The following is a 25,648-nucleotide window of genomic DNA, read 5'->3' as shown; positions in this document are numbered from 1 at the left end:
TCTCCATCAGGGTATTGTCCTGCTCCCCCTCCTCAGTATTACTTGTTAAAAAAAAAAAAACAAACACATTTCCATCCTGAGATCAAAATTTTACTTTTAAAATTAGTTATATTTGTGGTCTTATTACTAGCCAATATTTGTGAGAACACATCTTCTATTTTGGGTGGACATTTCCTATTAAAATGGAGTCAGGCTAGAGGAAGAACTCGTTAGGAGTAGTGACAAAAACTAATGGGATTGTAAGATGTAAGGGAGGAAAACGTTCCCCTTCTTTTCTTCTAGGTTCTTTGGCTGGTCTAATAATTAAATTGACATAATAGAGATTAACAGGAGAAAAACAAATTTTATCCATGGAGGAGCCTCATAAAAATATGAGACTCCCAGGCATTCAAGCTCTTATTGAGGCTTACCTACCATCCTGAGCTAAGGATAAGAGGGTAAAGGGGTCTGCTTCCTCAAAGGGAGGAAGGCAATTCACAGAAAGATGAAAAGAGCAGATGTTTGTTAACTAATGTTTGCCCTGTCATGCAGATGAGTCCTTCTGAGATATAAAAAGTTATCTCTGGCAATTGCTCTCTTCCTGGTATAGGCCCCTGTCTGAATTCTTTTAGGCAGTTAGGGGCGTGGTAAAAATCTTCTCCTGAGTGTGATGGGCTCAGATTGTCTTCATCTTGAAATAATTTACATACCAAAGTGGCATAATTTAGTGTGGCATTTTCTGCTTCCCCTTAAGGACAAGATATCAATTTGGCTTATACTGTAAGGGTATTTACGTCTGAAAAGTCAGTGACTTTGCCTCATTTACTTTTAGCAGCCTGGAAGGTACACCTTCCTTTGAGTGCTACTACTGCAAGCAGTAGCTGCTCCTCAGTCAGAAGTTCTTAGAAAGAAAGAAAAAAAAACACATAGCACATTTGCAAAAATATTAAAGGAAAAGATAAGCTTACATGGAGAAATATCCCATTTGTCATAGTGATTATTCATACTGTCTTTTCCATCTACCTAAAAAATGGAAAGTAGATCTCTATAACAATTAACGATAAAAATAAATCTAAGTATGCTGTTTACATCTTAAATGTATGTCCTTTTGCTGTCATCAGCTGCAGCATCTCTGGACACATAATTAATATAACTGAACATAATGACAATGATTAATGCTTTAAGTAAGAATCTGTCCTCTAAATAGTATGTGTTTTACAACAAATATTTTTGAAAACAGCTTTCTGTGCTGGCAGTCATTCTTTCTTTCTATTTTGCTTATTTTGAATTTCTGATATAAAAAAAAATATTTACTCATGCTTCACAATATATGCTTTCTTCACTCTCCAAAAAAAAAAAAAAAAAAAAGTGAATTATACTGTAACATATGAAAAGCAACTGCTTTTGGACTTTAGAGAATGTGAACTCAGATTAATTAGGATGAATAGGTAAAATAATTTGTCATGATATTGTCAATTTAACAGCTGTAGAAAAAATATATACCACTATCTATTGAATCACTTCTGTTAATACAGTGTCAAATGCATTCAACAGGAATGGAACCTAGACCCACTGCTTGGAAATCATTTCAGCTTATCATGTACCTAAAAGAATGAGAGCTATAAGAAAAAAGTATACAGTAATCACTAGGGTATACAATTTGTTGCTTCTAAATCCCACCCAAATGATTTAAAATTAAATGAATTAAGCTCTAAAACCGAGAGAGAAAGATAGCTAGAGGAAAATCCAGTAAAACCATGGGTTAGAATTTGACTGTAAACTTCATTATTAGTTATACTTAAATTTCTTATCATAGGTCATTATGTTTAAGATTCTAAAAGCAAACTCTGAGAAAGGGTCAAGTACTAAATAACAGAAGGTTATTTAACATGTAGTTAATGAGCCAACCTATGATGATTGATTAATTGGAGATTATATGAAAAATAAGGGGAAAAATCATAGGGAAAAAAAAGAAAATTTTCTAGAGAAAATTTGCAGGCTCTGGGCCCTGAGGCTGAGGAAACCACACTTCAGTGTGCTTACAAAGAAATATGTATAGAAAGGGAGAAAATCACTTTCAAAGTCCACTTGTTTCTCCTTTCATATTTTTATAAAGGAAACAAGCCTTGTGTACCTTATATGTCACATCAAAACAAGCAGTTTACCTTTTGTGTTTTGCAATAGTTTATCTGCCTCCCTTGAGCCAGAAAGCCTTGGGCTTGGCAGTGCCAACAGCAGCCAAGATTCTCTTCACAAAGCTCCCAAGAAGAAAGGAATCAAGTCTTCAATAGGACGTTTGTTTGGTAAAAAAGAAAAAGCTCGACTTGGGCAGCTCCGTAAGTATGCGTGTGTTGGACTTTCCACTGCTACTCATTTCGGTCACTTTTGAGTGTCCATGTTTTTCATTTCACTTCATTTCTCACTTTTTTTCACTTTTTTCTTTTACCTACTTGACAAACTTTCTATCTTAATCAACTGTGTAAATCGAATTCAGCTGAAAAAAAATGCTTGATAAGAATTACAGGTAGAAAATACTGTATTGTAAAACTTCCAGTACCTTCAATTTCTCTGTTCTTAACAACAGCTAGAATTTATTTAATACTAACTCTGTGACAGGCATGAGAATCCTCTGTTATTACTATTATCCTTATTTACGATGAGTAAACGTGTAATAATAATTTGCAGAACTGAGATATTCATCCTAGTGCCACTATTTCAAAACCAACTTAAAACTATTGAGTATTCTTTCACTTAGAGCATAGATGTGTATCAAAGCTTAATCATGTGAATTTTAAAGCTCTTTGTTTTGGAAAAATTTGAGAAGACTACAAGAAATCCAAAAGAATTTCTAAATCAAAATAAAGCATTAGGATTAGTAAGGAATAAAATCTAAAGGACAGGGTTTCCTTGGTTAAAGCTATCACAATTTTCCACTAACAAACTCTACAGCATGTAGCTGGAAGGATGGAGGAAGGAATAGGGCTGTAGAGATTGTGTTATAATCAGCCATTGTCAATAACTAATTGATGAATGCATATTAATACATTTGAAATGACCGTGGGTTATTATATAAACATATATGCATACAAAGATAGATTGATGCATGCATGGAAGGATGGACGGATGGACGGACGGATGGATAGATGGATGGATAAGTGGATAGATAAATGAGAGGGAGAGACACAGAGAGAGACAGAGACAGAGACAGAGAGAGACAGAGAGAGACAGAATATGTGAAATGTAATTATTTCCTGAAATGATATATATACTTGGCTTGGTTTTTTTGGTGTCTTTCTATATATTTTTTTCCTTTAAAATTTCCTTTCATCATCTTAGTAATTCATGATTTCATCTTCTGTTTTTCCCTCTTCACTTTCTGTTTAACTTAGAACTAGAATTCAATGATTTAGTTCCTACCTCCAGTGATAAGTGCTAAATAGAATGACACAGGTTTCTTAGTATTCCCTTTGGTTTCTCAAATAAAGGAATGATTATTCACAAGCAATGCCTCAAGGACTAGGTTTATTTTCTTGCCCTGGCCCCAAAAGAATTTCTGAGAATAATATTCATGTTTGCAGACAAGGAACTATACTGTGTTTCCCCGAAAATAAGACCTAGCTGGACCATCAGCTCTAATGCATCTTTTGGAGCAAAAATTAATGTGACCTGGTATTATGTTATATTATATTATATTATATTATATTATATTATATTATATTATATTATATTATATTATATTATATTATGTTAGACAGGGTCTTATATTAAAATAAGACCCCGTCTTATATTAATTTTGTTCCAAAAGACGTATTTGAGCTGATGGTTGGGCTAGGCTTTATTTTTGGGGAAACATGGTAGTATCTGCATCTGTAGTATTCAAAATGTCTTTCCTAACTTTCACAGTGTGAAATCCAGAAGCCATGGGGAACTGATATGCAGCTAGCTGTGTAATCAAATGTTATTCAGCAGGAGAATTAAATCCTCTTTGTATTTCCATTTCTCAAGAATAGACCCCTTAGGCTCTTAAAAATACATTATTGCATAATGAAAGAAGAGGGAGTATGATTATTTTGGGGATATAAAATATACATTCCAAGACATTGTTTTAAGTTTTGTTTTTATCTTATTTAACAACTACTTACAATCTTACCAAATTATTTGTCATTCCCAGTATATTATAGTACAATTCACAATGGTGTTGATACTTAATTATTTTAAAATATTTATTTTGCTAACATAATAATTTTTTATTTCACCATATATGTTCATCTTAGGTTTCACAGTTTACTTTTGCCTTTTAAATGTAGTTAATTGCCTTTTCACTTAGATCTTTCTATTTTTATTTATTTAACTTTGATGAGGAATTTTGCCAACAATATTGCATCAAAATCAAAATCAGGGGGTCTAAGATATGATTTAAAGTTAGAAAAATATAAAGTCTTTTAGAAACCTAGGCTTTCTTACCCATTTTCAGTGATCATGTGTTTCTGTTTCAGAACAGATGAAAAGGGAGTCAATTATAATTGCATTCTTATCAACTCCATCCAAGTCATAAACTAGTGATAGTTATAAGATTTCTGAGCTCTCAGCAATTTTGTTTTACTCCATAGAACAGAGGTAGAATACAAAACAAAATTAAAATCAGCAGAATGGTAAGGACTGCAATACTGATGAAGACAAGCCCACATATCTATATCTCTGGATCTTGTATATAGATGCTACATTGAAGGTATATAAAAGTTCCTGAAGAAACCAAAAATAAAAAGCCTTTATTGAAAATAAGACTTGAATAAATAAGAAGATAACACAGCCACACGTAGTGTCCAAGAAACCATCTTTGTACCAAAGAAAGAGGTAGATGGTACGTACCACTACGTACCATGTTGTTTTGGTTAAGGGATATGGACTTATGTGTACTTTTATCCTGGAAGGTATATCCAGCTTGTGAGGGGAAGACCATGGAAACTTACTAACTCAGGGCTACCACCTAGTGCCGCTCATTCACACCCCAGAAGAAACTAGGGAAGCGTCTCTAGTCATTATGATTTTAGTGTCTTGATCTGGAAAATTCAGAAACAGGAGCAAGTCAATGTCCTTTTTTTTACCGATGAAAATAGAAATAGAAGATAAGAAAGGGTGGCATGGAATGTAATATGGTAGAGGGATAATGATGTCAAAGAACCAAATTTGAAATTTTGGACCATGTCTTAAGAATTAGATCTCTTAGTTAAAGAGTGTAGCTTATAAGAGCCAAGAAATATAAGTTAACCTGAGAGTAACTAAACTAAATGTCTTTAAGTGAATTACGGTATGGAGGAAGGAAACTATCTAAATCAAACTATGAAAATGTTCACTTGGTTCCATCAGGAATGATAAACAACAAGGGAGAAATTCTTAGTAATTCACAGAGGGGAATATTTGAAAAGGGCATGTTATTTGCCTTATATAAACAATCTGAAAATGTAGGGTAATAAGATAAAGTTCAGATGTGATAGATCAGTCAGTGTAGCTGCAGTGATAACCCCTAACCATGAGGAATGAAACTCAATATACTACATATAATCAGTTTTTACAAGTGTGTTCCTAGCAGAGGCGATATAATTATGGAAACAGCAAAACTCAAAGGAGTCAACACATCAAAAAACTCTTGACTAAAGCTGATAGAAACCAAACAAAATGATTTTATTCTAGAAATCGATTATAACATGTTTTCCGAATTGTTGGTGATTATTCCCTTAAGTCACAAAAGTAGCACAGATAAAAGTTGGGTAGTGATGGGAGATTTCAAGATTTCAGATATGTTTTAGAAAATTCATTCTACTCTTATCAAAGGGTTTGACAGTTCTTGTTCATTGTATTATTGTCCATAATGTAGCAGCAGGATTTGCAAATGTCTACTAGGTGTATCAGGTTATACGCAGGGTAGAAAATAACAGGGAGTGAAGTAGACTAAATTGAATCAATCAGCCTTTGTTTCTCCATTTAACACATTCAAATTAAAATTTTAAGTACTATACAGGAAAGATAAAACATACATATGAGCCAAGGCTACCTGAAAGTCACAATTGAATTTGGGCAGTGTCCTGACAGAGGAAGTATTCCTTCTAGCAGATTTGGAGATCTGGTTTTAGTTTTTCTGTTTCTCTTTCTTTTATTATTATTCCCTCTTTTTCTATATTACAAATCCCAAAATGAAAAGATGCAGAAACAGATCTGCCAGTCTCATGGAGGGGCATGGAGACAACAGGGCCAGTTAGTACTGCTGATTTCCTGGAACATAAATCCAGGTGTGGCAGTATCCTTTTAAAATTTAGCAGCCTAGAACATTTTTTCAGTGATCACAGAACATTTTTTCCTGATTTACACATCTATATGCAATGTGTCTCTGATATTTCTATTAATATTTAAACATTTCTATGTCTAATCTGTATTTTAAAATTCAGCACTTGATCCTGCCATCTTCCCAGCCTATTAACTTATCCTTCATATACTGATAATATCTAAGCTAAAGTGAGCTGTCCACAACTAGTATTTTTACTTCCCCATCTGCCAATCATTTTACAACATACTACAACCTGATTTTCACACAAACTGCTCTTAAAATTCTAGAAACAAGTTTAGTCTTAGTCAGTATGGAAGATTGGTTAGGACATTGAAGCTAAATATTATCAAAGCAATTCAAGACGATGGTGATACACTCACAATTGTATTTACAAGGATGTGAAGAAAGAAAAAAATATATCTGAAATAGGTCTCTTCTAAAAATAAATTTTTAAATATTTTGATCAACAGGTATATCTATAACAAATGATAGATATAAGTGAATGGCATAGACATGTAAGAAAATGTCAGGAAGTCCACCAACCGAAATAAATTGATAACTAGAAGAACTTATAACTGCCCAGACCAAAAGGAGAATTATAAAACCCTTATTATTTTGTTGTTTAGTAACTTTAAAATTTAAAGAAAATGAATAAAATGAAGGTTTACCTAATGTGAGCGAAATATACAAAAAAGTAGAACTATTTACTTTTTGGAAGTTTTAGGATTTATTTATTACAATATGAAAATTAATGAGGAAAAAAACTCCAGAGGTTTATAGAGATAATAAAAATTACCTTCGTTACACATTATTGTAGATATTACCATTTTCACAGTCAATTGTTTTTATAAAATAACTAAAGTTTATCACAAAAAAAGTATCTGACCGATTGAAGATGGCAGACAAAGGGTTTCTGAGATTAGAGGTGATAGTCATTTCAGGGTGGTCACATGATCGTAGCCATTGGCAGCTGAGGCCGGGTACCCCAGAATCCTATGGTGCACAGTCCTGCCTCCCCAGGCTCCAGTCACCAGCAAGCTTTGGAACCCTGGGTCCCCAGCCTCCTGTGGACAGGCTCTCCTGACCCATCATCTAGTGCTCCATGGGCCAAACCACCAGACTGCACCTTCTGAGTTCCCAGGAGTTTGTGAATACTCAGTGGTGTGGCCAGTGGCATCATTGCCCAAAACAGCTGGAAGTGCTGGAAGGAAAGTCAAGTCTCCTGTATTCCATTGCTGCCCCAGAACTGCCCACCCTTCTCTTACCCTGTTTCCCCAAAAATAAGACCTAGACTGACAATCAGCTCTAATGTGTCTTTTGGAGCAAAAATAAGGTTATAAAAATGGCTGTGTGATGTGAGCCCCTTGAAATCTTCCGTTGAATTTACAACAAATTGAACAACTATAACTCCACAAAAGACTCCCTGGCAGCAGAAAGGAAAGACAGAAATAACCTAACGGTGGGCAAATTGTGCGAGCAGAAAAGGAGGGAAGGGAAAAGTGCAGAGACAGGGCCCTGTGGGCGCAGGTTGCAGACCTAGCTCAGTGCTCAGAGCTCACTGCATCCCGGAACTACCGCAGCTGCGGGAGAGGGAATAACTCGGACTGCTAGGGCTCCGCTTATGGCCCACAGGGCTGAGGGGGCAGCATATAACACAACTGAACCCAACGCTCACGGCAGAGACCTCGGAGAAAAAAACTGAGGGAAAAAGGCTGAAAATGGTGGTTTAAGCCCTCACTGCCGAGCAGAGAACAGAAGCTTTAGGCACTGAGACTAGCCGCCCCCTCCCTACCATCCCAGAGCTCGCCCTGCCCCCACCTGCCCGGTGCTAGAATTGGAACAGTAACAGTGTCAAATCAAATGAACAGAATATTTGCTGTTCTGAGAACTGTGGACCGCAGACACAGATTCACAGCCCAACTAGTTCCGACAAAGGAGAGGGAGCTGTGGAAGCAGAACCAGCTGTGGTGGTGGTCGTAGCCATTGCTCTAGGCCACCTCTCACAACTCACCTTGCCCCTCTCCCCACCAATCTGGGCGGATCCCTGCAGGAGTAAACAGAACTGCTGAAACACACGGGCTCTGAATCTGGTGCAAGAGTTTTGGAACTTCAAAAGCTCTCCACATACCCACACGGACAATGTGCCCTGTGACCAGGCGAACTATTAACAGAGGAGAAGCCCGTCTCCCAGGGAATCCCCCCATTGTGTGAGAAGCTGGAATAGAGCATAGAAAACAACACTACAGTGTGAGAGAGAAAAAAAGGCTGCAGTCAGAGAGAAAATAAAACATTCTAACATCACATACTAGAAAACAAAAGAAAGACCTCTTCCTATCAACCTGTTGCAGAACCCACTCCTGTAGATGTCTAGAAAGAGAAACAATAAATCATTAATTGCCATGAATAAGACAGCTCAGAAAGAAAGTGTAAAGTCTCCAGAAAATGAACTTAAAGATATGGAAATATGTGACTTAAATAACAGAGAATTCAAGATTGCAGTTCTGAAAAAACTCAACAAGATGCAAGAAAACACAGCCAGGAAGTTTAATGAACTCTGAAACACAATCCAATAACAACATGAGCATTTTACGAAAGAGATTGAAATGTTTAAAAAGAACCAACTGGAATTTATGGAGATTAAGAACTCAACAGAAGAAATGAAGAATGAAATAGCCAGCTTAGGTAGTAGAGTTGACCAGATGGAGGAAAGAATCAGTGACATCGAAGATAGAAAACTGGAAATGACACAGATGGAAGAAGAAAGAGACTTGAGACTTAAAAGAAATGAAAGAACTCTACAAGAACTTTCTGACGCCATCAGAAAGAGTAATATAAGAATAATGTGCATACCAGAAGGAGAAGAAAGAGAGAAGGAAACAGAGAGTATATTCAAACAATAGTCGATGAGAACTTGCCAAACGTGTGGAAAGAACTGGATCCTGACATCCAAGAAGCAAATAGAACACCTAATTACCTCAACCCCAACAGGCCTTCTCCAAGGCACATTGTATTGAAGCTGTCTAAAATCAATGACAAAGAAAGAATCCTCAAGGCAGCCAGGAAAAAGAAGACGGTAACCTACAAAGGAAAGCCCATTGGTATATCATCAAATTTCTCAGCAGAAACTCTACAATCCAGGAGGGAATGGAACCAAGTATTCAAACTATTGAAAGAGAGAAATTATGAACCAAGAATAATATACCTAGCAAAGATATCCTTTATATATGAAGGAGGTATAAAGACCTTCCCAGACATACAGAAGCCGAGGGAATTTTCTAATACATGACCTGCACTATAAGAAACACTAAAGGACGCTATTTGACCACAATCTACAGGGACAATTTGTGGCAATCAAAACATAAAAAGGGGGAGAGCAAAGGCCTGAACTGAAATATGGAGAAAGTAAGCATGCTGAAGAAAATGGAATACTCCAAATATCAAACTTTCTTTTACATAAACTTAATGGTAACCACTCAAAAAAAAATCCAGAATTGAAATATATACTGTAATAAAAGAAGAAACAAAGAGAAAACTAATAGAATGCCGTCACACAGAAATAATAGACAACAACAAAAAAGCAAAGAAACAATGGACACACAGTCTTACCAGAAAACTAAAGATAGAATGATAGGAAATCCTCTCATATCAATAATCACCTTAAATTAAATGGACTGAACTCACCAATAAAAAGGCACAGTGTAGCAGATTGGATCAAAAAAGTAAACCCAACCATACACTGTCTCCAAGACACACATCTCAGCTACAAGGACAAGCATAGACTCAAAGTGAAAGGGTGGAAATTGACACTCCAAGCAAATGATATCCAGAGAAAATCAGGTGTATCCATAATGATATCAGATGAAACAGACTTCAGGGTGAAAAAGGTAACAAGAGATAAAGATGGACATTTCATAATGGTAAAGGGGACTATACAAGAAGAAGATATAACAGGCATCAATATTTATGCCCCCAATCAGGGAGCACCAAACTATACCAAGCAACTACTAACAGAACTAAAGGAAGAAATTGACCAAAACATAATTATACTAGGGGACTTAAATACATCATTGAGAGCTATGGATAGATCATCCAAACAGAAAATAAATAGTAAAATAGCAGCCCTAAATCACACATTAGATGAAGTGGCTATAATTGATATTTATAGAGCACTTCATCCTAAAACATCAGACTACATTTTTTTCTAGTGTACATGGAACATTCTCAAGGATAGACCATATATTGGGACATAAAATCAGCCTCAGCAAATTTAAGAAGATTGAAATCATACCAAGCATATTCTCTGATCAGAAGGCTTTGAAATTGGATATCAACTGCAAAAAGAAAGCAGGAAAAAACACAAATACATGGAGATTAAACAACATACTTTTAAAGAACGACTGGGTAAAAGAAGAAATTAGATAAGAGATAAAAAGATACTTAGAAACAAATGGCAATGAAAATACATCCTACCAAAATTTTTGGGATGCAGTGAAAGCAGTTTTAAGAGGGAAATATATATAATTACAGGCCTATCTCAAGAAACAAGAAAAATCCCAAATAAATAACCTCACAATACACCTTAAAGAAGTAGAAAAAGAATAACAAATGAAACCCAGGTCAGCAGAAGAAAGGAAATTATAAAAATCAGAGCAGAACTAAATGAAATAGAGATCAAAAAGACAATAGAAAAAATCTGGAGGAGTAGATAAGTCAATGGGTGTGTTTATTCTTCTTGATCACCCATCTAGATGTCTTATTACAAATATTTAAAGAGCTGTTATGTGGAAGAGCTACTGGCTTTTTCATTGTTGAAACTATAACCAAAGTGTTAAAGTTACAGAAAGACTGACTTCACCTGGATGTCAGAAAGAACTCTGGAGTTTCAAAAGTATATCCAGAGAACTAGCTTATGGGCTAATGAGTTCTTTGTCACTGGAGATTGTCAAGTAAAAGCTAGGTAAAACCTAGGAAGACTGTTCTGGAGGGGATCCAAGCATAGGAAAGGTGATTAGAGCTCATGGGCTCTCAGATCTACTTCAGTCTTAGTAATCCTGATTCTGTGAAGTTCCAACATTTAAGCCTTATATGTGACTGCACTTTTTCTTTTTTTTACAAAATGTGTACCATGAGTTTACTACAAAATTGCGTTTGTATTTTTATTTATTTATTTATTTTTTTTTTTGCATTTGTATTTTTAAAATTAAACTTTTAGAGTAAGAAGTTATCTCAAGATCCTGTAATGGCCGACATGCTATATACTATATAGAAACTGAGATAATTTTAATATTCATCGAGGCAAAGCAGCTGCTTGGAAGAGAGCTGGCATTGGTTCTCTGCCTTTACTTCCTGGTCTAGCGCTCCATGCAGTATACTCTTGGGACTATTTCAATCAAAACACAACTCACTGAGCTCCCAGTCCTGTGGTAACTTCATGAAATTAAAACCATTTATTTCAGGAAGTTTCAACTTCTTTAGGATATTACATATAAATGCACGAAAAAGTAAAGAACAAGGCAACAGTAAAAAAGACATCACAAAATACATTACAAGTTTTCTTATGAAGGATATCATTGAGGAGTTCAGATTATTAATTTTTCTCTTACAGGATATATTTGATTGTACTAGAACATCTAAGTGCACTTTTCCTACAGAATTGTAAAGGTGTCAAGTTAGAGTCACAAATAGAACTTACCCCTGAGAAAAGGGACAAACTCTAAGAGGAATGTGGGTCTTTTCTATGGTGAGTTAGAAAGTGGATATTGGATGGAGTCAGGAGTGTGAGACTAAATTATCAAGCAAAAAAAATAAATGATCAGAACTGAGGGTTACGTTACCTAGTTGTAGAGAGATCGAAAATGGCAGAGATCGGGGACGGCAACTTGAAAGAGACAAGCCCATGAATGAAATGATCTAAGATCCATGGTGAAGTATCCAGACAGAAGTTGGAGTTTGAGAAACCAGGAACCACACCACAGAGTCAGCCTACTAATTTAGGAAAATGGTGATAGAGTGTGAAAAAGAGACAGAGATGTTAAAATTTATACTACTTCTGAGAGAATCGTCTGCTCCATGTGATCTTAACATGCATTGGTTACCATCTAGGAAATACCAGCTCTCCTGGGTCTTCAGAGAACCCTAATAATAATGACTATAAAGAAAAAAAAAAGAACAGAATATGCGTGACCAGCCTAGTTGATGTTAAAAGTTAATTTGATGACTAAAGAGGCCGTTGACAGGCATTGCAAGAGAGGGAACAGAAATAAATAAAATTTAAAAAAAATGAGATTTTCAAGAATGGAGAATTGAACAAATACAACCAAATACTATAACAAAGCTATGCAAAAACTAGTAAAAAGAAAAAAAATGTATTAAGTTTGAACAGGCAGAATCCCCAATTATAGATATATAAAATGAGCATATGATTGACTTAAAAAAAAACTACTTTTACAAATTTCCCTTAAATGCATAGTATAAATAATACGCTTTATAAATATTTTTGCATGCTAAATTGCATTACCCTTTCTTTTATTGTCCAAAGTCATTGGCTTGCTATAATCAGCATAATGAAGAAAATAATTTCACAGTGAGAAAAACAGACTCAACATTACACCAGCATTATTTAGCAGGCACATCTCTGCACATAAAATTTGGGTGACTGTGCTGGCCTTTACCCAGAAACTTAAATTGTTCCTAGATGCTGTGGAACCAACAGATGTAATAATGTATCAATCAGAGATGACTCTTTCTCCTCCTGATGGAAGGCCCTTTCTTGGAAGGAAGCAGTATTTAGCTTCAATTCTGAGTCCATTTTTTTACATTCTCTTTATGAGCAAGGCACTGCCCCCAGGTGCATCCTCCACAGAGCTGACAGACTAACAGACATGAAATAATTAAGTAACCATTAATCAATCCAAGTATGTCTAAATACAAAATGAGTGGTATGGAATAATACTGAAGAGAGGTCAAATGACAGACAGATGAAGCTACCGATCATAAACAGATTATAGTCTTAGTCTCTCTGGAGTTAGACCTCCCTTTTTTATACAATAAAGGATCCTCTGCTAGAAAAATGGAGACACAGAGACCTTTACTGAAATGTGGATTTTGATCAGAAATTTTTCCAGACTTGTATCTCAAGGACCAAATGGAATAAATTATTTTGAATGGAATCTGAGGCCCAGGCAACATAGAGATACTTGCCTTCACATCCCAAATGGACGCATATCTCCAACCAGTACCACATACAGATCTGGGCATATGGAATCTCTGTCCTTTCTTGAACTCCTCAGCCTGGGTCTTAGGAAACTTCACACTGAAACACTTTCCTTGAAATTCTCTAAGAGCTTCCATCTGATGCCTGGGAGAGGCTGGCTCTGGCAATGCTACCTGGGCAGGGCACCCTCAGACCAGACCTAGACCTCTGTCGTTCTTATTACTAGAAGCATTGAAATTGTCTGTTACTTTTCAGACCCTGGGACCTGCCAGGGAGGCAGTGTCATCTAATCTGACTAAACCATGTGGACCTGAGTCCCGCTTTCTCCCCATCAGGTTACTCCCTAACTCTCTACTCCATGTCTGAGGTTGACTAGATGTCCTGGGGAACCCAGAAACTTGCACCTATGGGTTTGTTCTGGACCAGTGGCCTTGGTTCCAGGAGGGAGCACTGACAAGTGACTCATTTACTTCTCCTGGCCAGAATGATATCGTATAAGATTGGACCACTAGATTTTTCCCTTACTGATTTGGAGTTACTCAAATGTTTATGTAGAAAATGAGCTGGAAAATGAATACTTGATTGGGCCCCTCACACCCTAGGAGTGGCCCTGTCTCCAACACTTTCAAGTCCTCAAAGACCTTAAAAAGTAAGTTCACCTGAGTGATAAATACTAGCTCAGGGAACAAGGGCAAGGATTTTGGCTTGGGCTTTTGTATGTGCGTCCACTAGGGGAACACAGACAAGGTAATGTGCAGTTTATCATCTGAGTATCCACTGAATCATGAGACTCAGGCCTTCTATGAAAGGGCACCTTCTGCCATCAGGTGGGTAGAGGGAATGGTGCTCTCCCCACATTGCTAACGGATCTCCTGGAGAATGAGTAAGCCCTAGCTTCCACAAGCCAGGGTTTCTCATCACAGGCACTTGCCATTTTCAGAAGTTGGACAAGCTAAATAATTCTCTACTCATTGAGAATGCTTAGAATCCTTGTTCTCTACTTAATATATATATATCAATTGCAGTTTTCAGTCATTGTAATGTCTAAAAATACAGCCCCCTCGCCCCACCAACATATGTAAATATTTACACTCTCTTTGGGGATAAATACTGCCCCCTGTTAAGAACCACTAGTATATAGCACTGCCAACAGAAATATGATGCAAATCACAATGGGAGTCACATGTATCGTCCTTAATTTTACTTAAACCAATATACAAAAATGTCATTTCAACATGTAATCAATATAAAAGTATTAATTAGATACTATTGTTTATACCGGGGGTGCCAAAAAAATGTGTTCAAGTGGACACCTTGCTCAACGTTGCTCTAGCAGTAGTTTGCCATCATCAGAAGTGTCTGGACACTGAAGGTAACCACTTTGAGCACCTCTTGTATTTGCAGAAGTCAAACGTGACTTGTATTCATCTTTTGTTACCAATAGGTATTGAGTATTACGATTTTAATGTAGTTTTCCTTTCTACATTTTTTTGGCACCCTCTGTTTTTTTGGTACTCAGTTTTCAAAATCTTGTGCATATTTTTACTTACTGTATTTAATTTGGACTAACCACATTTCTAGTGCTCAGTAGCCACATATGACTGGTGAATAAAATATTAATACAGATAAATAGATATTCCCAAAGTACACACAACCTTAGGAGCCTCCTGAGATCTGCACAAAATGAGGCAAACGCTCACAGATTTAGATAATCATCCATATCATTAAAGAGTTCATAAACTGGTTTGGCCAAGGTCATCCTTACCAGTTGGTGGGTCAGGTATGTGGAAAGATTAACCTGAAATTCATGGGGTAGCTGGATAAATTCTATGAAAGAATGTTCTCATCTAGAAATAATTTAATTGGGCTGAAAATATGCACATAATTAGACTTTTGATTCTACCTAAGGGTATGTTCCTACATGTGATGCTTAAAAATAATTTTACCTGCTATGGCCTTAAGTGTCATTCTCTGTCGGCATTTTCAAACAGGATATGGCCACAATTCTCTACTAAATCTTTAATTCAAAGCATATTAGATTTTGAAGTATTCAGAGTATTTCTAAGATCCTCTTGCTTTTTATTTGTATGACTCATTTATGAGAAGGAAATTCTAATATCTATTATTTTCTGGGTCTAGTTTTGACTCACACAATTCTTTTAGAGCTCTTTTTCTTTTCCAGAGCTTTTACTTTTAAAAATGTTCTTTTTTTTATAACTAAAATGTTGGGTTCTTGATAAAATTTACATCATAAGTTAGTTGTTCTTTGCTCAGAAAATAAAAAGCCTAATTGATACAATCACCAGGTGGTTGAGAATGTCTTTCTGTTTTGAATGGGTGTACGTCCCCATCTGGACTGCTGAAGAATTTTGTAACTTTTAAGTGAATTAATCATTTCCATTTCCGTTTCAAGAGAACAATTTTATTGTTAATTGCAGATCGTGATTAATATAATTGATGGATGTACAGTAAGGCAAGTATACTTATGAGAGAGATAAAATGAAAATATTCACTCACTGTGCATAATGGAAAACCCCGCATTTAAAAATGATCCCCTAGAGTACTTTAGTCAGCTTATGGTTGGTTTTCCTAATGATACGAACAATGAAAATCTTTCGTAATAAAAAATTATTTAAGTGTTAATTGCACAAGTGCCTAATTGAATTAAATAAATTTTGGTCCCCAAACTCTGATTCCCTGAATAAGATCTAGAGAGCAATCAATGTGTTTTCAATTAAAGAGGACTTTCTGATAATTACCCAGTTTAGTAACAGAGTTAACTAGGCTATAAATTAACTCATTATAGCAATGCTCCAGAATTAATATTATCTAGTATTACAAATTATTTACTGAAATAAATTATGAAAAACAGTAACAACAAAATTTATCTCTGGTCAAGTCTCACAAATGATAAATAAGGAAATATCCATCAATGATCAGGGTAAAAGTCGTCTTTAATAGTTCTTATTTACTGATATATTGGTGAAAATTTTTGTGTAGTCTTCGTAAGAGTTAGTATTATCTTAAATCTTTCCACCTAAGCTTGAGTTTAATTGCAGTATAAATCCCTTTTATTACATATATATACATATCTTACATATATATATATATATATATATATATATATATATATATATATATGTAAGATATATATACATATATATCTTAACCCAATTAAAAATAGTGAGCATTTTTGCATTTTTTCTACACGGAATAAATACCAAAGAGAAAACAGAGCCCAGGATTAAGTTCTCATTTTTCAATTATAACAGATCATGTATGAATCAATTATATGTTTAGGTATTCTAAACTAAATTCTTGCATTGTAAAATGTGTAATTCTGTGTTTGATGCCTATCGCTTTTCTTTTCCTCTTCTTTCATTCCAAGGTTACATTTATTGTATATATTACAAAGCCAATAAAATTCCCACTAACCAAAATAAATTGCTATCTACTGGGTAAAACAATTATTACCAGGGTCTTTTAAAGAAAGAGTTAAATTTTTTTCCAGGTATTGCTATAAATTTTAGAAAACAAAACCAAATCTGCCAGAACATAGGGCATTCTGGAAGTAAGGTTTGTACTGAATATAGGAGTCAGGCAGGAGGCAAAAGAGAGTTCTAGAAGGGTATGAAAATTTTTAGAAATGAGGGAATGCCTCTCCATTTTCTTGACTGGGAATTGAAGACGTACACCTGAGTTTCTACTCATTGAGCTATCATTTATCCCATTATATGTAAAATATTTTGAATTTTTTAAATGTTGAAAAACACATATCTTTACTCTTAGTTTTCATAACAAAAGTAGGAAAAGAGACTGGGAAGGTTGCAAGCTATATATTCACATGTTTGTCAGTGTACAGTCCATACGTATTATGTTGCTACTAGGTGCCATTGGATAGTATAACAGGTACTTTTTCTGTTCATTATCTCAGTGTATGTTTATGCATGTACCCATGCCATTTTTTGCATGCCTGTTGGGTGGGAAATATCTTTATTTCCAAAAAAGGAAAAAAAAATGTGATACTAAACAATTATTTAAAACAATTTTTAAGAATTTAATTTCAGAATTAATTCAACGTATCCAATGTAATGTGAATAGTTACTTCTTCACAGGAGGCTATATGGAGACCGAAGCTGCGGCTCAGGAGTCCCTGGGGTTGGGCAAACTTGGAACGCAAGCTGAGAAGGATAGAAGACTGAAGAAAAAGTAGGTTTGCAGATGTTTTCCTCCTTTTTCTAAATTTAATTTACTCCCTATGGTTGCATCTGAGGAACGTAAAATGAGAGTAGTTGGAAGGAAAACAATAGACTGAGGTCAATATTGTCATGGTGAGCCCTAAAATTATTCAGTGCTCATGTTGCCTGGTCTAATGGGCTAGTTTTAAATGAATATTTTTTAAAAAATGGCCTGTGATAGAAATAAACAGTTCCTTTAAGATACCAAAGCATTTTATTTCAAAACGCAATTATATTTAAAATATTTCAATGCAGTCTTACAAGTAATGTAATATTCTATTTGATGTTAAATTCAGTATTGAATTGGTATGATAAAATGAGAAAGCATACCATCATCTAACTTCGTGTTTCCTCTCATGAAAATTAAAGTATCTCCTCTTAAAATGCCGTATTTAAAAGAAATATTTCTCTAACTGATTGAATGTAAACTAATTTTAGACTCACAGCAGATTGTTTTGCAGCTGTCAAGAAACTGATAGTGTATCTTTTCATTCACATATAATATGGAACATTTAAATGACTTGCGAAATTGGCAAATTTTGAGTCTCAACAGTTGTTCGAGAATGCAAGTGGGCCCATTAATAACATATTTTTAAATACATAGTAACATTTTCAGTGACATAATATTACCTTTAGAACACGTTCTTTAAAAACCAAAGAATTTCCCTTTATTCCATAACCTGTTGTCCAGTTACTCCTTTTTCTCACTTTCTTTCCTTTTTTTGTTTAATTAAAGTTTATTAGGGTGGGTAGTAAAGTTACGTAGATTTCAAGTGTACAATTCTGTAATACATTCAAATGTTCACTGTTGTCGTCATTTAAGATGATATGCTCTCAGGGTTGCTCTCAGACTAATGATATGCTCTCAGACTAATCAATTCACTTCCTATTTTGCCATCTCTCTTGCTTTGCAGATGTTTACTAGTAAGGAGAAACTATGTACTTACAAATTGCAGAACAGCTCACTAGCCTAATTGTTTTATTTTGCTACTTACTAAAATTAAGCATTCATCCAAATTCGGTAGCAGAAATACTGTGCAGAAAAGAGACGTTACCTTGAGAGCATTATTTTCTTTTTAATTAAATTTATTAGGGTAACAATGGAGAGCATTATTTTTTCAAATACTATTAAATATTTTGTCACATTCCATACTAGTAAATATTTTCTCTTTAGTTATTTATCACTCAAACTATATCTTTAAATATTCTCACAATCTTCATGAAATCTCTATTTATTCTGATCAAGGAATGTTATATTTAATTTTATGGTTATTTAATGAGAAAAATTTTTTTAAAAATATCTGTCCTTTAATATATCCTTTAAAATTGTATTTCAAGTGTAAAGGATTTTCAATTTTATTCACTTAAAATTACTTCAAGTCTAAATTAATAAGAATAGTCAAAACTCAGCCTGGCTAATGGACTTGGTTTATTTCTCTTAAAGTTAATTTTTATTTTTCCCATAGTAAGCTATTTACATATAATGGCAGTCTGGCCAACTCTCACACTGCATGGCTCATACTGAGGCAGGTCATGATAGTTCATTGGCCATTTATGGACCAAGTCAAATGTCCTTTTTAAGAGCGACTAAAGTTAAACATTCCAATTATACAATGATTTTTAAAATAAAATATTTGGAGTTAGAGTTTACCTGTTATTAACTTTACATACTGTTGGATTGATTTGATACTAATTTTATGGAATTATTTCTCTAATCCTGAGTACCATCCCAATCAGAAACTGATTTTAATTCTGGACTGAGTTTGAAGATCTTACTATGCTTGACTTTTGAGTTTTATTTTGCAATATGTTTTGGCAAAATAATATTTTAAAATGTATTAAACAGAATACTTCAATATAAGAAGAATATTAAGAACATTCTTTAATAAAGTAAAAGCTAACAGTTAGTATAATTAGTTCCTATAAAAATAGTAGTATTTAGGTTAAAATCTGTCCGACAGAGTTAATTAATGGAGGGACAGAAGTATTTCTCTTGTTTTCTATCCCTTAGCAACAACCCGATGAGCATAAATATACAACTAGTATTTGTGAGACTTATATAAACAAGTGCTAACACTTATTCAGGAATTGCATGACACTATATCATGGTTTCTGAGTTATCAGCCTGTGAAGTATCTTCATGTAATAAATTTTATAAGACAGACAAGACAAATTATTTTTATATCACATAGTTTCCAAATTTATTTATATCAAATTTTTATTATTTATTATTAAACATTGGCCACTTATTCTTAAATTTTCTAAAATATTTAAATTTTTGTTTAAACAAGTCCATTTTGCTTTTTGATCCAAAAAAACACCCTAGCCTTTTAAAGTGTGCTTCAAGAAATAGTATTTTCTGTGTTAAAATTTCATATTTATTAGTCTTCCAAGATGGAAAAATAATTCAAGTACATTTTATTGAAAAGATAAACGAAACCCAAGATGGAGCAACTTCTTTAAAAAAAGTTGAACACAATAGATTGTACGTGCAGAGTTGTCATGTCTGTGATTTTCTACCAGTTGTTTTTCTATTCTAGCTTTTAGCCAAAAAATATGATGTTTCCAGGACAGAGTACTTAACTTAGATCTATGTTCACTGTCCCAAAGTTAATACCAAAGATTCATTAGATTCCGGAAATTGGCAGACCTGGAGAAAAATCTTATTTCCAACTTTTCTAGGATATCAGGTATTCATAATTGACAATCTGTGAATTTAAATTTAATTGGAAGTTATTTCTCTAAAGACATTAGTTGTGACACATTTTTAAAAACCATATGGGGCAGATACTTTCAGAGAGCAGCATTCGAGACATTCCAAATTCTTGAAAAGTTCAAAAACTTGTCATGTTGCCAATCCCAAAGAAAGGTCTAATTTGAGGTACAATTTGTCATCCAGAAAATAGAACACATGTAGGTTAGACCAGCGTACTAAATCTGTTTTCCTACTTTATTCTACTTTGACTTTTCTTTCTGGTAAAGTCATTTGTTTTTCTTATATTTCTAGCTATTGTCCTGTGATGAAAAATAGAAAATCAACAATGCTGGATCTGATCAAAATACTCTTGTCAACCTTCACCTTCTTGAGTTGGGTATTATCATGCAGGTGCTATTCTTCTAACCTAGGCCCAAAATAGGTCTGTGGGTCTGCCTGGTTCACTTTTACTGTGCCTCATCTCTGCTTTCCTTTAAGCTTCAGTTCCATAATTGTGTCAAACTGAAACCATATTTTAATTCTTTGAGTACTTTACATTCATTTTTCTTCCCCATTAAAATTTGACTGGTTTTTCTGTAGCCTCGTGGTATAGCTCTCCTAATCTTTAAGGATTGAGTCACTTATTCTTAATATGTTTGTTCATATAAAAATTTAATTCTCCATACTTTTCTCAATGTGGGCTCCCTTTAGAATGTCACTACATTCTGAGATCTTGTCCATCTTCTTTTATTTTGTTTCATTGGACAGCAAGCATCTTTTCTGATCTAACACAAACTAAACATCTCCATTTCTAAGACTCACTACGAGCAACTAAACCTAAGAACTTCACCTCTTACCTCTAATACTGGTCATCCTGATCTTCAATAATTTATTTCCCTTTCTTAGCTCACCAGCCAACATTTTAGGCTAAAACCAAAACCTACCTGTTCAGGATTGCCAATTAAAGCCAACTACAACTATAAAAAATAACTGCATGGCACAACAGAAGTTACTGTAGGGTGAAAATCTTACATGGTCTGGTCCATCAGAAACCTCAATTTGTGAATGTTCTTTGACTCCCTGAATCTCTGAATTTCACTTAGAATATAGACATGAGATTTTATGACTTGGTAAATAGAAACTCTGTTCTTTGCCTAAGTTTAGAATATATTTCATAATAGACAAAGGAGTCAGACAGTTAGAGATAACGTGTCAGGTCTATTACTGAAAGAGCTATTAGAAAATGACTTTGGTATATGGCTAAAATAGGGGTTTCCTAAAACTGAACCTGCAAATTAGATAAACTTACCTAACACAGAAAGAAGGGGATAGTCACAGGCTTCTAAGATACAAAAGTATAAGCCTCAAGTCTTCTTAAAAATAGCATCTACAATATTATGATTCTATAAATACATTACTCTGGAATTAAGGATTCACAAGGAAGGAAATCCATTTTATGTCATTAGCATCTTTGCCTAAAGAAGTACTTTTTGAAGTATTGGAGTTTAATATATTTGTAATAAATCTCACCAGATTTCTTGCCTTTTTTTTTTATCCTGGAATATATTTAACGACCAATTTCCTGTATCACTTCTCTAGAAATGTGATGATAGAGTGTGTGGCAAACTCACTAAATCTTTAGAGTGCCGAAAGCACATTTTATGCCTAAAATTAATTGATAATTGTCAAAAGTGTAAAATTATTCATTTAAAATAACTTTCCCTCAAAACTTTGAAAGTACAACTCTTCTTGCTTCTAGTTATGTCTAATGTCAATTGATGGTCATTCTTGCGTAGATAACATGTAGGGTTTATTTTTCCTCTCTCTCTGAAAGTTTAAGCTTTTTCTCTTTATCTTTGGGATTAAGAAATGTTATAAGTGTGTTTCTATTTGAATGTGTTTTTTTTTAATGTTTCATTTTTGTACTTTTTCTACTTTATACTTTCAATTTGAAGATTTGTTAGACTGGACTGTCTTAACACACATTGACCTAAAAGATTTTCATTTCTAGACTCAACTTTATTTCAAGGAGCTTATTTTTACAGTCATATGGCATCAAAGTTCAAGTTGTCTAACTCTCACAACAGTCCAGAATCAGCAGTGAACAGATTAAAACTGACAAATACCCAGTGAATGGATACTTAACTCCAGAAATATAAATTATGAAATTTTATCTCAATTTTTTTATCTGCTGATGTTTTCCTCCTGCATTTTTAACACTGTATAATATTTTATTAGAACATAGATCTATGCTGAAATCTTGTGTATCTTGACACAAATTGAAAGATATCATATGAATATTAACATATGACTAATTCATCATTTTCAATCTTTAGTTATAATATAGGTAACATATTATTAGATGTTACATTTGCTGTATTCTACTGAATGGATATCACTGCTAAATGAAAATGGATTTTATGTTTGAAATCAATTTTTCTACATCATTAAAATGAAATTAACATTCCAACCCAGCTATCAGCAGCAACCCCGAGAGAAGCAGTCTTATCCTTGGAGCATGGCAATCACAATTAATCACTAGCAATGAATCTTTATGTTAGAACTTCAAACACATAAAAGTGAAGCTCTGTAGATTTAGTTAATTTATTTCCATTGTGGTCCTAAGGGTCTCTTTCAATGCATAATTTTTAATGTGTTTTGAGACTCTGTGCTTCTAATCTTTGGTGTTTGGAAAGTTCAGAGTTTTCCTATCTCTAAGCAAAATAAATGTCACGGAAAATATTTATAATTAAAGGTATCACGGAAATTCCACAACTATCATTTAATAAATATTTATCAAGTGCCTTGTGCCAAGTCAAATTTAGAAAGGGATTGTATTCCAGAATTTAATTTGTAAGACGTGTTTGAAGCTTTGAATGTATTTCCCCATCTAAATAATGTGATATATATGGAAGGTAAATGTCTTTGCTTCCACCATAAATGTCTATTTTGTAAGCATGCTGTGGGAACTCAATCTGGCTGAATAAGGCAATAAGGGGAATTCACTGGTCAGGTATTAGAGAGCTTAGAGATTGCAGAACAAGACAGGACAACTCTAAATTTTCAAGAATAGCAGGTTATGAAATATTTCTCTAGAGTGTTGTCAATAACTCATTTTCTATCTCACATTTGTAAATTCCTAGGCAAAATCATCTGATTAGCTTAATATGGAAAAGATATTAGTACTTGGATCAATTAGTTATAGCCAAGGGTTCACTTAGTTACAGACTTGGCTGGAGGGGAACACTCCTGGGCAACCAACTCAAAAGATCTATTAGTGTAGAATATTTCAGAACCTAACGCAATGTTCTCAATGTTTCTCTAGGAAAATATGTTCCAATTTCCTACTTGTAACTCCAGAAGTGTATCTTCTCTGCCTGCACTGAGCTAGAGCTATCAGTGCCTTGCCATCTGATCATGACTAGCCATGCCTAGCTCCAAGCCTAGCTCCAACCATGGACAATTATAAGAAATCCCTGAACCTAAAAAAATAATAATACTCAAGGGCTAAAGGCCAAGATGCACTGAAATTTGTTAAGAATAAAAAAACTAGAGAAAACCAAAATATTCTTTATATACGTGGTCTGACAATTACGTTTGTGAACTCATCCTAGAAAAAGTGCTGCATATTTCATTGCTGAATATCACTACGGTCACCTTCGAAGTACTCCCCTTGGGAAGCTATGCACCCACTCCAGGGCCTAGTCCACCCTTCAAAGCAATTTTGGAACTCTTTTTCTGGAATAGCCATCAGAGCTGTCATTGTGTTAACCTTGATGTTTTGAATGTCATCAAAATGTCTTCCTTTCGATATTTCCTTTATCTTTGGGTAAAAAAAAAGAAGTCATTGTGGGCCAGATCCGATGGGTAGGGAGGGTATTCCAATACAGTTATTTGTTTACTGCTTAAAAACTCTCTCACAGGCAGTGCTGTGTGAGCTGGTGCATTATTGTGATGCAAGAGCCATGAATTGTTGGTAAAAAGTTCAGGTCGTCTAACTTTTTCATGCAGCCTTTTCAGCCCTTCCAAATAGTAAACTTGGTTAACTGTTTGTCTATTTGGTACAAATTCATAACAAATAATCCCTCTGATATCAAAAAAAGGTTAGCAATATCATTGCAACAAGTTCGCGAACTTGTCAGACCTTCATATATATGTATATACACACTTACACACACATATAAAAATATATTTGATCTATTTAGAGGAATGAAAATAATATGGAAGGAATAGGGCTGCTGTTTTGAGCCTACAGAGAAATGTTAATAGATTACAGCATAAGTAGAACAGAAGCCCTATATAGACTTCATATTTCTGTCCCTGGAAAATAGAAAAAGTACAATAAGAATTAACAATACGAAATTAAAATTCACGATAGTTATATACTCTAGAAGAATGACCTCCTTTTCTAAATAAATTCATATTGTTTGTCTTGAATGATTTTAGGGAGACAGACATGAAGATGATTATTTTGCACTTAACTATTTCAGGGGCCATTATCCGTTCTCTAAGTCACTGGTCTTCTACAGAATGAGAAAAATTGCCATAAGCCTAACGCCATCTAATGTTATTTAAAAGGTGTTCTCTCAGCTAACGACTGGTCACCTCACTGTTAGCTTTCCAACTAAATGTAAAACATTTATTAAATTATTCTTGAGCAATAAGAAAGGGGATTATTGATCACCAAGATTAAATGGAGTCCCTTAGCAATAAACTATGCCCTTAAATTTTTCAAACATTTTTGTAGATATGTAGATGACGGAAAATGTAGAAATACCATACACTGAGTTTAGCGAGGCATTTCATTTACTTTCTAAATGACACTTCTAAATATAACATTGAAATGAGACACAAAATAGATTTATAACTGATGGGACCATTATAATCAAAGGGGCTGAACAAATGAATCGATGATGACCGAGTGAAATAGAAGGTGGCAGACTCAGCAATTTTTTAAACGATTTTAATAAAAATATATCATTTAACTGCAGCTCCTAAGAAAAATGTTTCTGCAAAAAGAGCAAATTAACAATGCCTGACAAAGAAGTTAATTATTTTCAGTGCCCATAAAAGCAATTAATAAGGCCCAAATTCTATGTACTGGCCAAAACGTATCCGGGTATTGTGTTCATTGCTGGGAAATATGCTTGGAGCAGATGTATTCAAGCCAGCATATATTCAGATGAACACAACCAGTATAG

At 34.4% G+C, this 25,648-nt stretch overlaps 1 protein-coding gene across 14 annotated transcripts in view; it reads left to right on the top strand.

The window, feature by feature from the left end:
• PPFIA2 (PTPRF interacting protein alpha 2) overlaps nucleotides 1–25,648 on the top strand; it is a 463,335-nt gene that overhangs the window by 383,375 nt on the left and 54,312 nt on the right. For all 14 annotated transcript variants that reach the window (XM_081060602.1, XM_081060606.1, XM_081060596.1 and 11 more), the window contains 2 exons: nucleotides 2,164–2,315; nucleotides 17,630–17,723. In XM_081060602.1, coding sequence (XP_080916728.1) covers nucleotides 2,164–2,315; nucleotides 17,630–17,723 — 246 coding nt within the window. The remainder of the gene's footprint in view (nucleotides 1–2,163; nucleotides 2,316–17,629; nucleotides 17,724–25,648) is intronic.

The sequence above is a fragment of the Rhinolophus hipposideros genome, assembly GCF_964194185.1.
Source record: "Rhinolophus hipposideros genome assembly, chromosome: 9".
Classification (NCBI taxonomy): Eukaryota; Metazoa; Chordata; class Mammalia; order Chiroptera; family Rhinolophidae; genus Rhinolophus; species Rhinolophus hipposideros.
The sequence above is the reverse complement of the archived record's forward strand: the minus strand, read 5'-3'. Positions and strand labels throughout refer to the sequence as shown.